This window comes from Chenopodium album, chromosome 6, assembly GCF_948465745.1.
Source record: "Chenopodium album chromosome 6, dcCheAlbu1.1, whole genome shotgun sequence".
In the NCBI taxonomy this organism is placed as follows: Eukaryota; Viridiplantae; Streptophyta; class Magnoliopsida; order Caryophyllales; family Amaranthaceae; genus Chenopodium; species Chenopodium album.
The window spans coordinates 41284179-41299753 of NC_137839.1; the positions used below are offsets into that span (position 1 = coordinate 41284179).

General features: G+C 38.4%; 1 protein-coding gene across 1 annotated transcript; it reads right to left on the reverse strand.

Annotated features, from left to right (window-relative positions):
* Positions 1-10830: 10830 nt before the first annotated feature.
* LOC145636908 (putative mitochondrial protein AtMg01250) lies at positions 10831-11278 on the reverse strand. The gene is made up of 2 exons (XM_081688445.1): positions 10939-11278; positions 10831-10838 (listed from the first exon to the last, which is right to left on the reverse strand). The coding sequence occupies exons 1-2, from the start codon at positions 11276-11278 to the stop codon at positions 10831-10833; spliced, it is 348 nt and encodes a 115-aa protein (XP_081544571.1).
* Between the last annotated feature and the right edge of the window lie 4297 nt (positions 11279-15575).

Sequence of the window (15575 nt, forward strand, 5' to 3'; positions counted from 1 at the left end):
AAAACCAAACCCAGTGATGAATACCTTTCACGTCGAACCATAATCGAATGAGGTGAAAGTGTGAAAAGTCTAGTGTTGCGGTTAGTTTTTGTTAAAATTCTTTCTTTCTGTTCTCGAAAACCCACTCTATTTTATGAAAACGTCCATTCCAGTTTAGTTTGGTCTATAATAAGGGTCCAATAATGGTGTAGTTGGATGGGGGCTTGAAAAGACCTTTCCAACGATATATTATAAGCCCGATTCCGATGAATATTGAGGAATTTATGACCAAAATACTAAACTGGGCCCAAACCGGATTTTACCTACGACCCAATGATCATGAGGAGGGTCCAAAGGTTTAATCCTATTCCTAAACTAATTATGATTGATTAGAATCTTCTATAAGTTTCTAAAATATCTTAATTATCCTTTTTTGAAAAGATAAGATTAAGGAATTTGATTTAAATATAAACTTTCCTTTTTTATAAAACTTTCCATTTTTAAAGTCCTAATTCTATTCGAATTTAAACATGTTCAAAGACAGTCAGATATTATTTTCGTGCCTCATATTTTTTATCAAAATTTTTTATGGTTGGATAGATCTTTAAATTATCTTTCCAATTATATATTATAATATTAAATCCGAGCTATAACGAAAAAGATATGAATGAGACATGAAACTTTATCCAAAACTGATACCGTCCTACTATTTCGGCTATATCTTTTTATCTACAAAATTTTTTAATCTGATTTCAATTGGTTTAGAAAGTAGACTTCAAGATCTTTCCAACAACATATTATATGCCTTATTTGGACTTCTGGATCAAAAGATATGATAAAAACAAAATCCGTAAAAAATGCTGTCTACGAGTTTTATTTCGATTCGAATTTGGATTCTTTTCTTAATTCTTCGACCCTCTTTTTTCCTATAAATAGAGGTCATATCTCCCCTTTTTCAAGGTGGTTCTTGAAAATAGAGGTCATATCTCCCCTTTTTCAAGGTGGTTCTTGAAAATAGAGGTCATATCTCCCCTTTTTCATATCTCCCCTTTCTTAATTCTTCGACCCTCTTTTTTCCTATAAATAGAGGTCATATCTCCCCTTTTTCAAGAACCAACTCTCATCAAGATTTTCTTGATTATTCTCTCTCTCTCTTTTCTAAACTAGCCTTTTCTCAAATACAAAATTCCGCATTCATTAGATCTAGAAACACTTAGCCATATTCGAAGTTGCCTTCGCTCTAGACGTGAAAGGTTTAATTTTTGAGGGTTTGGTCCCAAATCTCCCTTTAAATTATTTAATTTAATTGCTTTGATTATTATTTTCCTTGAAGTTACTAACGTGTGTATTTTGTAATTAGAAAGAGGTACGAGGCATCCAAGTAAGTACTTTAATTGATTAATTGATTTATGATGTAGAAATCATGTTTACATTGTTGTTTTGATATTCCTAGTATCATGTCTAGGGTATTTTTAATATCAAATATGATTGTTATGATGCTTCCTATTCTCTTCCTAATATTTATGATTGTTAGTATCATGTTAGGGCTAAAGCTTTGATTTTTATTGCTTAGTGACATGCTAGGGTTTGTTATTAATCTTGTTAGTATCATGCCTAGGATCTTGCTATTATTATTATGCTTTAATATTAACATGAATATGATTATAATTATAATTGTTATAATGATTATGAATACTATTATTTTGATGATTATTTTATTTATGATAATTATTTCAATTATTATTAATATGATGATTATTTTCTTTTATGATTATTATCATGATTATTTCAATTATAATTTATTTTTATGATGATGATATTCATTATTATGTTGCTTGATGCTTATTATTTATTGCTTGATCACACCTTTTATGCATGTTAAAGGGAATTTGGTACTTGTAATCACGCTTAATAAGATAATTAATAATCTTGTTAGGGTTAATGTGATTATAATTCAAGTGATCGCCAATAATATTTTATGTGTGCATTAAATTCAACCAACATAGATTAAACAGGTTTAGGGTTAATCCTATTGATTGTATGTTAGTCAGAAAGCGCACATGAATACGAGCAGAATAAAGTAGAGGCCTATTATTAGGGCAGGTTCAATCTCTTTTAGGTTGGATTTGTACCATCATCCCCGAACCCTTATTTGGTTCATGACCTTATGGAGTTGACGATCTCTTGGATCGTTAAGGGGTGTAACCTTCACCTCGTGAACGGTTTACAAGTTCCTCAAAAACTTGTTGGCGACTCTTTTGCTCTATCTTCTTCCCTTTTGGACGCCACCGTACTTTAGTGTATGATCACAGTGGGGTTCAAGCTAGTGGGATTTTAAAGGCTTGAAACTATTCCCTACAGTTTTTGGCGACTCCACTGGGGAGGATTTCTATTTTAATTCCTGAATTTGTTTCGGCAATGATTTAGAATGAGTGGATGAGACTCGAAAAGTTCTAAGTATTTCATGTGCGTAATTTTGATTAACATTATTGTCATATGCATAAAAAGGTTCTCATTGGAAAGACCATCCGTAATGAGTCAAAAATATAGGATTTTACACGTAGGAAATTTGAGAAATGTCTTTCACAACTAGGACTAAAATAACACCGCACGAAACTGGATGATTTTATTGAGCACAGAAAGCTGCTGAGGCATGTGGGAAGTAGCGTCAGGGGCCAGAGCTTGGCGCCAACATTTTAGTCGTAGCGCCAGACGCCAGTATTGGCGCCAGGCGCTACAGCTAAAAGCTGGCGCCAGTCTCTGTTTGCTGGCGCCAATTTCCCCCAATACCGAGCCAGAAATATGCGTTCTAATTTCGACCGGTTTTTCGTATTGTTTGCTCGATCCTGCTTCCTGATTGAATTTTTTCTCACTTTTTTGAAACCCATATATGTTCTACATATGGACATAACCTTCTGGGAATTCATGCTCTATCTACCCGATTGAACGCTCCTGGCAACAAAGGGTACATCTGAGAGGTTGAATTCACCAAACCATGGAAGTGAGTTTTTTCTAAAAAACTCGCGGTGTTCTATCCACACGCGTTAACCCTTCACGGTTAGGCTTCTACGCGGTGCATCTGGACAATTAACCATGGACCCTATTTGACTAAACCATATCCCGAACTTTAGAGAACTAGAGCCATGGTTAGGTTGCGAACTCATTGCATCATATTGTGCCTACTTGACTAATTGTGCATTATTTGTTGTGCATACTCTATGTGATTTTTCCTAACCGTTTGTTTGACTTGTGTTAAGACTAAATAAACTGATTAATGACAAAAGGACTTTGTTTAATTAATTAATTAATTAATTTGAGCTAATAAATAAACATAAAATCGAGTCAAAGTTCCTTTAAGTCAACCCGGATTTTTATTCCCGTATACTGCACAAACGTCAACTTGTTTTGGTCATAGATGGAGTTCTAGAAAGAACTACGAGTCGTAGACCCTATGGATCTGTAGCCCCGAGTTTTATCTTTAATTTGGCGTTGGTTTCATCCCAATCAGAGTCGCAGATCAAAAGTTATGACTAAAATACCACAGTCTGTCCAGTTTAATGCATATACGTGAAGTCTTAACTTAGTCTTTGCTTGAGTCTAGTCACATAGTCTAGCCACATGGTCATGACACGAGCCTTAACATGTCATCTACACTCACTAATCTTAGCACACACTTTGAGTACACGTCACCATGACCATGTCGTAGGTCCATGCATGAGTCGATCTTTCCGTCATTTGAGTTGGGGGGTACATTCTATTCCTAATTCTTCATATCCCTCCATCTAAATCTTCTTTCACATTTTATTCCAATTTTCCTTCATTCCTCCATCCATTGCATGTTGAATAAAGTTTGAGTTAAATAATTAATGATAAGTATCCCCAAATTCCTTTCCCACAGTACTTGGTCGAGGAGAGAAGGGCGATTAATCAAGGACAACCTCTTTATTCAAGTCTCGCTTTTTGATAAACCGATTCGTCAGAAGAGGAAGGCTAAGAAGATAATGGCAACTCAAGAAGAAGTCAATGAGCTTAGGAACCAATTGGTTACCATGACTGAAACACTGAAGCTACTCACCCTCAAGGTTGATGATCCCGTGAAGCAACAACAGATGGATCTCATGCAAGAGAGTCTAAGCAAGCTATCTAGTGACTATAAATTTCAGGGCATGAGTTCGCAAGGGGTCTCGCTGGACAAAGAACTTCTTCCGCATAAGTTCAACGCCACTGACATCCCTAAATTCAAGGCAACAGACAACCCTTACTTCCATCTAAGAGCTTTTGAAACTATAATGACCATTAAGGGTATCGATAAGAAGGTGTTCCCCTCTCTTTTCCCACTATCTCTTGAAACCATTTGCCAACAATGGTTCTTCTCCCTTGACAAGGAGAAAACCTCTACCTGGGAATCGATAGCAAACGCTTTCGTTGATAGGTACAAATGCAATATTCAAGTTGAAACCGATCATAGACAACTTGAGATGCTTAGACAAAAAGAGAATGAAGGCTTTACTTCTTTCTTTAATAAATGGAGAGAAACTTCCGCCAAGATGATTGAGGTCCCCACCGAAAAAGAATCCGTGAGGATGTTTATCAAGAATCTCCAAGAAAAGTATTCAAAGCACTTAAAATATCAACACAACTTGAATACTTTCAAGGCCGTCTATGACATAGGTATCGAGATCGAAGATGACCTCGCAAAGCAAAAAGCTACTAACAATAGCAACCACGGTGGCTGGAAAGGAAAGAAGAGCGACAATCCTTCTTCTTCCGAAAACGCCCACTCTAGTAATAATGTTAGTACCTTTGACCATAATGATGTCTTAGCCATGGACAATCAAGGATCTAAAAGGAAACCCAGGCGAGAGTTCACACCCATTGGAATGACCTACGATGCTGCTTTCGATCGTCTCTATGATCGAGGATTAATCAAACCTATTGGCCCTACCGAGGATCCAACACCAGAAAATCGATCTTTGAGATGGAATCCAAATTCCTATTGCAAGTACCATCGAGGAAACGGTCATACCACCGATCAATGCTACAGGTTTCAAAATCTCATTCAAGATCTCATAGAAGCAAATAAGATCCCATTGCCTCTAGCTAGCGAGAAGACTGGATGATGTCGGAGCAAACAACACAAGACAAGAGGCGAGCTTCAATGACAAGATTTCATGACCTCTTTTGTCTATTTCTTTTTCTTTTTTTTCCTTTCCCCAATAAGTCTAGCATAGGCACCTTTTCTTTTCCTTTAGATTATTTTGTAGTTTTTCTTTTCTTTTCCCTTTTTAATAAAATGAGCATTTATTTCCTTGCATATGATCATTTCATTAAAAAAAAAAAAAAAAAAAAAAAAAAACAAATCCATGTCGAATTAAGCACAAGGTATACCAATGATTTGAGGCACCCCTTGTAGCCACATCATATCTCCTTTCGCCTTTCTAATTTACAAATCCTTTCTTCATAAACCACTTTGAGCCTCGTCTAACGATAGACCTTTCTTTTTTTCAACCTACATTTACCTAACCTTGGGATGGGATGGTGTGCAACTTATGCAATTTTCAATTTCATAAAAAGCTTGAGTAATTCAAAAAATAGCAAAAATAAGCAAAAGCAAAAATAAATAAAAGTGTACAAAAGGGCAAGTGTTCCAATGTCTATGATGTGAAAATATCTTTGATAAGAACACGTCTCAGATTGCGTCTCTTATCGAGTGATCGGTACCGTGCCTGAGAAACATGAATGTCAAGTGAGTGATAGACCGCATGATCGGGATTGCCCACACTTATAAAAATAAAATAAATGCTAAAGCAAAAGGAGCTAAAAAAGAATAGAAATTCAAGCATGAAAATACAAATATTCAAAAGCGAGGTTGCACACCTTGGGGGCTTATCTAGGGTCTTGAGCCTTTATCCCCTTCTTCTTTAAACCTTTAGCCTAACCACGTTACAACCCTTAAAAAGACCTTTTTTTGAGGTATACACACTTGTGCGAGGTTTGGCTAGAGCTACGTTCGGCCTGATTCCTAACGGATACGTAGGCAACCTCCCATCGAGGTGCGACCGTAATAAACATGCATTCATATTCACATTCACACACTTACACCATGATCATATCAAGGGATCCCCTATGCTCATCCCTTTTCATTTAGAGCTAGACTTGGGGGCTTGATCCCTATATTATTAGCTTACCTAGCCTAAGAGTCACCACCATTTGACTCTTTTCAATATATTTTTCCACACATTTAGCTCTTGCGGCCTAGCTTTAGTGTCACTTTCACACACTGCACAGATACATGACCAAATATATTTCCCTTAGGAACCCTTTGTCATGAAATCTTAACACAACATTGAAGCATGCCTTATCTCTCATCACTCATAATTGTCATTGCATCACGAAGTATGAAGTGCTTAGCCTCCGTGCCTAAGTTACCCAAATACTTTCATCATGGAGTCAACCATTGAGATAGCCTAGGATGGATTAATCCTTGAACCTTGAGAGATAGTATCAAACAACATTTGACTAAGCTCATTCAACATGCATCTTCAAACTTTTGATTTTCTTTTTCACGTCTTTCTTTTTCGGGAGAAAGTCGGTACCCTCCACAAAAATGACGGAAAATTTTTGCTTTTTTGCATTTTCAAGTCGCATAATCAACACCATGCACACACGGGTCATGAGTCTAACACATGTGTCATAACACTTCGAGTCGAGTCAACCTCGAGTCAGTCAATCAGCGAGTCAAGTTTATACCTTGAGTCGTGTCAAGTCGATGAGTCAAGCAACATTAAACCTTAGGTCAACCCTAAGATAATTTTAAGCCTTAGGTCAACCCTAAGATAATTAAAGAAATTGGCAAAGTTCTATAGTCAAAAAATAAATACAGGTGCAGCAGAATAGGGAAGACCCTACTCCAATTCCTGGCACCAGAGATATTTCAGCAACGACAGAGCTCGAAGCCTCTCAAAAATGTGATTTCGACTTCATGCAACAATTTCGGGTTCCTTGGTACGCCAGTTAGCCCCTATAAGCAATTTTACATGATTAAGTAGTCGGCTCGATTACAATCGTAGTAAGTGATTGACCTGATAAAAATCGTCTCACTTAGCTTAAGCGCCTAAAACACTGGCTCATTACAATCGGTTCAAAAGCAAGCACTTAAACGACAATATTTCCAAATATGGATTGTCGCGCATTCTTATTAAACGACAAAGTTTTCCAAAAATTGGATTGTCATCCCCAACTGACAATATTTCCAAAAATGGATTGTCGTGCATCTTCTTCAACGACAATTTTTCCAAGATTGGATTGTCATCTCTGGCAAAGTTTCCAAGCGTGGATTGTCGTGCTCCTTCTTTGTTTGGCAAGTTTTTCCAAGTTCGGATTGTCATACATTCATAGATCGCTGGCAAGTTTTCTGAAATTGGATTGTCACACACCCAGTTCCCTATGGCAAAATTTCCCAAAGGATTGTCGTAGGTCTCTACTCATCATAAATTTCGACAAAAGTTCCTCAACGTGGATTGTCTTCAGCAAATGGCAAATTTTCCCGAAGTGGATTGTCGGTCGACTCTTTTTTGCAAATGTTCCAAGACGCGGATTGTCAATTGTGGCAATATTTTCCTAAAAGGATTGTCGCATAGCGTTGGCAAATTTCCAAGGTGGATTGCTTTCAAGAGTTATATTCCAAGATGTGGATTGTCGATCGTAGAAAAGTTCTTATGAAAGATTGTTACGAAGCATTGGCAACTTTTCCAAAAATTGGATTTTGGCAAATTTTCCGAGGTACGGATTGTCGCTTCATCGTGACAACATTTCCAAGGATGGATTGTTACATGGCATTGACAACTTTCCCTAAATCGGATTGTCATACATCATACAAGAGTTGTGTTGGCAACTATTCCCAAAGAAAAGAGGATTGTCATCACAGCAAAAGCACCGACATACTGGTTCACAAGCAACAAAGCGCCGACGTACTAGTATAGCAAACATTAAGAAGCAGTGATCTTTTCGAAGACTATCACAGCGGAAATTAGATTCATATAAAAAAGAAGCTCTTTGTTCAGAGACGAGTGAACATCGAAACAACAAGGTGGCGTTCCCTAGATTGTGGAGAGTTGTCACAAACAACTGAGGATTGTTTCAAGAGAAGCAATCTTCGATAGTAATCCCTTGGATGTGGAATATTATCAAAGCGGAGAGGATAGTTTCAGGCGAAGCAATCTTCTAATTTGGAAGCAATTACAGGCGTAGCAGTTTTCAAGCGGGATGACATTCTCTAGCTTGCAGGGGGTCATCAAAACAACAGTAAAGCGGCAACAATCGGTTACTTTCAGAGACGTGTGCTCGACGGTGCAAGATACGCGTTTCTTAACTCTTTTATCTGTTTAACTAATGCTAGTTTTGCAGGTATCGGCGTTACAAGAGTGATTTAGGATCGCAGAACGTTCTGAATCATTCTCCGTCCCTATCGACTTTGACTTTCGTTTTCGAAACTTGCGTTTCTCCAAACTCAGTCAAAGTGGGGGCTTCTGTAGACACCCATTTGTGTCTCCCCAAAACCAAACCCAGTGATGAATACCTTTCACGTCGAACCATAATCGAATGAGGTGAAAGTATGAAAAGTCTAGTGTTGCGGTTAGTTTTTGTTAAAATTCTTTCTTTCTGTTCTCAAAAACCCACTCTATTTTATGAAAACGTCCATTCCAGTTTAGTTTGGTCTATGATAAGGGTCCAATAATGGTGTAGTTGGATGGGGGCTTGAAAAGACCTTTCCAACGATATATTATAAGCCCGATTCCGATGAATATTGAGGAAGTTATGACCAAAATACTAAACTGGGCCCAAACCGGATTTTACCTACGACCCAATGATCATGAGGAGGGTCCAAAGGTTTAATCCTATTCCTAAACTAATTATGATTGATTAGAATCTTCTATAAGTTTCTAAAATATCTTAATTATCCTTTTTTGAAAAGATAAGATTAAGGAATTTTATTTAAATATAAACTTTCCTTTTTTATAAAACTTTCCATTTTTAAAGTCCTTATTCTATTCGAATTTAAACATGTTCAAAGACAGTCAGATATTATTTTCGTGCCTCATATTTTTTATCCAAATTTTATATGGTTGGATAGATCTTTAAATTATCTTTCCAATGATATATTATAATATTAAATCCGAGCTATAACGAAAAAGATATGAATGAGACATGAAACTTTATCCAAAACTGATACCGTCCTACTATTTCGGCTATATCTTTTTATCTACAAAATTTTTTAATCTGATTTCAATTGGGTTGGAAAGTAGACTTCAAGATCTTTCCAAAGACATATTATATGCCTTATTTGGACTTCTGGATCAAAAGATATGATAAAAACAAAATCCGTAAAAACTGCTGTCTACGAGTTTTATTTCGATTCGAATTTGGATTCTTTTCTTAATTCTTCGACCCTCTTTTTTCCTATAAATAGAGGTCATATCTCCCCTTTTTCAAGAACCAACTCTCATCAAGATTTTCTTGATTATTCTCTCTCTCTCTTTTCTAAACTAGCCTTTTCTCAAATACAAAATTCCGCATTCATTAGATCTAGAAACACTTAGCCATATTCGAAGTTGCCTTCGCTCTAGACGTGAAAGGTTTTAATTTCTGAGGGTTTGGTCCCAAATCTCCCTTTCAATTATTTAATTTAATTGCTTTGATTATTATTTTCCTTGAAGTTACTAACGTGTGTATTTTGTAATTAGAAAGAGGTACGAGGCATCCAAGTAAGTACTTTAATTGATTAATTGATTTATGATGTAGAAATCATGTTTACATTGTTGTTATGATATTCCTAGTATCATGTCTAGGGTATTTTTAATATCAAATATGATTGTTATGATGCTTCCTATTCTCTTCCTAATATTTATGATTGTTAGTATCATGTTAGGGCTAAAGCTTTGATTTTTATTGCTTAGTGACATGCTAGGGTTTGTTATTAATCTTGTTAGTATCATGCCTAGGATCTTGCTATTATTATTATGCTTTAATATTAACATGAATATGATTATAATTATAATTGTTATAATGATTATGAATACTATTATTTTGATGATTATTTTATTTATGATAATTATTTCAATTATTATTAATATGATGATTATTTTCTTTTATGATTATTATCATGATTATTTCAATTATAATTTATTTTTATGATGATGATATTCATTATTATGTTGCTTGATGCTTATTATTTATTGCTTGATCACACCTTTTATGCATGTTAAAGGGAATTTGGTACTTGTAATCACGCTTAATAAGATAATTAATAATCTTGTTAAGGTTAATGTGATTATAATTCAAGTGATCGCCAATAATAGTTTATGTGTGCATTAAATTCAACCAACATAGATTAAACAGGTTTAGGGTTAATCCTATTGATTGTATGTTAGTCAGAAAGCGCACATGAATACGAGCAGAATAAAGTAGAGGCCTATTATTAGGGCAGGTTCAATCTCTTTTAGGTTGGATTTGTACCATCATCCCCGAACCCTTATTTGGTTCATGACCTTATGGAGTTGACAATCTCTTGGATCGTTAAGGGGTGTAACCTTCACCTCGTGAACGGTTTACAAGTTCCTCAAAAACTTGTTGGCGACTCTTTTGCTCTATTTTCTTCCCTTTTGGACGCCACCGTACTTTAGTGTATGATCACAGTGGGGTTCAAGCTAGTGGGATTTTAAAGGCTTGAAACTATTCCCTACACCTAGTAAGCTTGAACACCAAATAGAATGCTTTTAATTAACTGTAACCTGCCAGCATAGGACAAGTGCTTAGCAGCCCAAGTATCAATTCTGCATGTAATCCTTTCAATTAAGGGCCTGCATTCAGAAATAGTAAGTTTTTAAGAAGACAGGGGAACACCTAAGTACTTAAAGGGGAGAGTACCATTAGCCATTCCCAAAACCTGCTAAAGCTCACATCTAACATGATCCAAAATACCCCCAAAGTAGGCATCACTTTTATCCAAGTTTGTAGATAAACCAGAAGCATAAGAAAATTTTTGAAAAGTCTTAAAAAGAAGCTTAACAGAACCCAAATTAGACCTAGAGAACATCAGTAAATCATCTACAAACATTAAATGAGTAATCCCAAGTCTCTTACATCTAGGATGAAAGTTAAAATCTGGGTCCTTAGTCATATTCTGCAAACACCTAGACAAATACTCCATACATAAAGCAAAAAGGAAAGGGGACATTGGATCACCTTGTCTTAAACCTTTCTTTGCTTGAAAAGGAGCAGAAGGATAACCATTAATCATAACATTAGTGGATGTTTAATCTGTGCCCGTGGACCAAGTAGAGGAATCGTGTTTGGGGTTCCTTGTCTCCTGTTTGTTCTTGCTCGATTGCTAGTGGATTCAGGTTTCAAAGGTATCATTAATTGTTCTTTATGTGTTATGAATTGATCTTGGTGTTTAGATGGTTATGAATATGATTCATGCAATTTTGCTTATAGTATTTAAAGTCCTACACCTACAACCCCTCTTGAAATGCATCACCCCGAAAAGGGGCAGCATATTCTGGAAGATTTGCATGCGGGCTATTGCGCCTCACATATAGGCAACAAGTTTCTAGCAGAAAGGGCCAGACGGTAGGGTTACTTCTGGCCCACTCTTGAGAAGGACACCATGACATTGGTGAAAAAAATGTGATAAATGCCAAAAATTTGGCAAACTTATACACCGTCCAGCCATGGATCTGACGGCTATACATAGCCTAGTTCCATTTTCCATGTGGGGCATGAACATCCTAAGGCCATATACTCCTGCATTAGGTGGACAAAAGTATATTTTTGTTGCCGTGGTTTATTTCACCAAATGAGTGGAGGCAGAGGCGGTAAAAAACTATCAAGACAAAGGACGTCATCTCCTTCATCTAGAAGAACATCATCACTCGGTTTGGGGTGCCTATGTCTATGGGTTTTGACAACGATTCTTAGTTTGAGACGCCTCATCTCAATACTTGGTTGGAGATCAAGGGATCTCACATTGTTTTGCATTAGTCGGCCGACCCCAAGAAAACGACCAAGTTGAATCCTTCAACAACTTAATCTCAGACGGCATAAAAAAGAAGATTGAAAGAGCTGGCGTCATATGGGCGGATGAACTACCACACGTCCTATGGGCCATCAGAACAATAGCAAATTGGGCAACTAGAGAGACCCCATTTCTCATGGTGTACGGTGCAGAGGCCAAGTCTTGCGAATTGAACACTATTAGTCGACTCTTCAAATCATGCAATATAACGAACAGGCAAATTGAGAGGCCATGCGGCTAGCTTTGGACTCCCTTCTAGAGCGCAGGGGCAATGCCGCCTTGTTCTATGAGATCTATCTTCTGAAAATGACTAGAGCTTATAAAAAGAGAGTGCACAAGTGGCCCCTAAAGGTTGGGGACTTTGTTTTGCAGAAAATGGAGGTAGTCAGTTGGAGAATGAGCAAGGAAAGCTAACCCCAAATTTGGAAGGTCCCTACCGAATTTATAAAGAAGTAAGAGGCGGCACCTACCATTTGGAAACACAAGTTGACAGGCAGCTACCTTGAACCTGGAATATAGATAACTTGATAGTACTACTATTGAAACTTTGTACATTTTTTATTTGGCAAATTTGCCAAAAAAAACTTTTAAATGCACCATTTTGCAAAAAAAAAAAAAAAAAAAAAAAAAAAAAAAAAAAAAAAAACCTTTTAAAAGCTTTTTGACAATAGAAAACCTGAAGTTAATTTTTTTTTTTTGTTGAAGACAACCTGCACCTCTAATCCACTTAACTAAGCTCTAATTTTTTCCTAATCACCCTAAAACTCTCACTTAGCCTTTTAATATGTAAATTAAAGTATAAACAAAAACAAAACATAAACCACCAGCCCCACCACCAGCAGCCACCATCTCCCTTTCCCCCTAATCGAGCCGCCGCCCTAAACCACCAGTCGACCCTTCTGCCTAACCGAGCCGCCGCCTTGAACCACCACAAGCAGTAGCCCTCCTCCCCTAACCGAGCTGCCGCCCTAAACCACTGGTCGACCCTTTTCCCTTTCCCCCCCTTAAATTACCCCCGCTGTTTCTTCAAACAACGATAAGAGCAGCAAACATCGAGTGGCTAGGGACCCTTGGAGAGGTCGGCGCGCGACGACTAGAAAGTGGGAGAGAGAAAGTGAGTTAAGAAGAGAAAAGGAAGAAGAAGCATGACCGGAAACACCTATTAAAGAGGGTCGAGGATTGCAACGGGGGTAAGTAGGAAGGGTATGAGGGTCGGCTGGTGGTCAAGGTGGGTCGCCGGGAGTTAGGGTTTAAGTCGGCGCGTTCGGTTAGGGGGGAGTGGGCTGCTTGGCTACTCCAAGGGTCCCTAGCCACTCGATGTTTGATGCTCCCTGGTCGGTGAATAATTGTTGATTCACCCGGTCCTTGGTCGGTGAAGATACAAGATTACTCGGCACGCAGGCCAGAAATAAAAACACTTGGCCATTCGCTGTAGAAAAAGATATCTAAAAGCTTAAGTATTAGGAGAGAAGTTTTCATTGTTGACGGCCGCATCCTCTTGGGTGCCGTTTTGCGGATATTCATCATTTACTTTGTCTTCTCCTTCCTCCCGATCATCTTCAGACAACTCCATAGTGGAGTCAGACTTCTCGGTCGCCTCGTCCTTAGCTTGCTTCATGAGCTAGGCATGGAACTCATCGTTGGCCTCATCAAACTTGTCTTTCCCAGTTTTGAAGTAGGCACCTTGCTGGAGTGATTCCCAAGCCATCCGCACGATAGAGTCATAATCCTCCATCATTTGTTTGACAAAGAGCTTTCTTCTCCTCATTGTGCAATGATTTGAACTTAGCCCTGAGTTGGACCTCCTGATTTTCAAGACGAGTCTTCAACCGGCCACCATATTCCTTGTACTTATCAGCCTTCTGTCCGCCTCCTCCAGGGGCACGAGCTGGGTCTTGAGGCTCTTCACTTCATCCTGAAGCTCCGTTATCCGCCCCCTCACAGTCTCCATGTTTTGCTTGACCTGCATGTTGGTGTTCGCTTGGGAATACATCATATCTAGTGTCAGTAGTTCATTTTGAGCAATCTAAAACTGAGTAGTGTCTAATAAGGAGGCGACCCGAGCTTTATGAACCGTTACCTCTTTGGTCTTGTTGTTATATGGATTTTTAAGCCCATTTACGCGCAGCATAGCCTGCATTTGGCCAACATTGAGAATAGTCAGTATTACGCGGCCATATGAAGTACATGAGATGATATATTACAAGTACCTTACCTCACAGAGAAGCTCCAAGATGGCGTCGAGGTTAAGGGAGCCGACTCCTTTAACAAATGCCTTGTCATCAGGATCAAGTGCCCTTAGCATTTTCTTAGCCATCTACATGATAGTCGGCCTAGATTTGGTGCCCTTTGAGGTACTAGGCGCCTGTTTACTTTACCTAGCAACATATGGTAAAAGAATAAAGTGATTTTACCTTCCGCCTCCTCCTCTTTGGCAGCCTTGTTCCCACCCTCTGATGCGTCGACAGTAGTGTTGAGTGGCTCGCCACTCTTCGATGACTTTTTGGCATCCGGTTTACTAGAAACCCTACCAGCTGTAAGGTGGGGACCCTCTTCTCCTTTCTTGGGTTTATGGGAAATGTGTTTTCTAGCCTTGCCAGAGTCGCCCATATCTCCACCCGACTTCTTCTACAGTTTTGGGTACGGCTGCTTGGAAGGAAAAGGTTTTGAAGAACCGCCTTCAGGTTAATAGGCATACGATACCAAGAAATCTCAACTCAAGTCAAGTTGAAAGGATTTTCACCTTAGGGGTCCCGCCTGACTGTTGCTCCTCATTAGTCCTTTTGCCTAGGAGGGACGAACAGTAATAGGCTGCGGAATGAGCCGCTGACTTCTTTGATGTTGAGAGCTTTTCTATTGCTATTTCTGCACAAGAAAATAAGAGTTAAAAACAGAAGTAAACATCAAGTTCAGTAAAGAAATAAAAACTAAACAACCTACTACCTCTTGGCCTCTCCATATTAAGACTAAAAGCAACCAAATATGTTCTACCAGATAGACACTCATGATGGGGAATGTAGCTTTGGGGGGGTGACCTCCTTATCCCCCGTTCTTTTATTGGTTTCAACGGCCACAGTAAACAGGCAGCGATCCAATATTTGCTCCTGTGCCTGTCTTGGGAAAAGTGGCAGGGCCTTCTTCCCACCAAGAAGAGAAGGGTTTAGGTTCCACCGATTGTACTTTTTGTTGCGCAGGTGGTCAGGGCAGGATACTATGTAAAATTTCTTCCACCTGTCTTTCCATTTGGACTCATTCCCCACCGCCATCATGTAACCTTTATGGCTAGTAAGGGTGAACCATCAGGCTCTGCTTGATTGGGGGGCCTTGCTGAGGTAATGCATGTGGAAGCGGCCTCCACCCTGGCATTCCGATCACTTGACCTTGCTGAATATATTAGCTTTCTAATAATTCTGAACCCGCTATCAGAATAATACACTTGTTCGAAGGACACCATTCCTTTCAGGCGACACGTAGTTATCTAGTTCTTAGTGGTTAAAAAAATGACCGCCTACAACATCAT

Excerpts from the sequence above, each read along its gene's own strand:
- LOC145636908 (XM_081688445.1), bottom strand. The coding sequence starts at position 11,278 with ATGATTAATGGTTATCCTTCTGCTCCTTTTCAAGCAAAGAAAGGTTTA.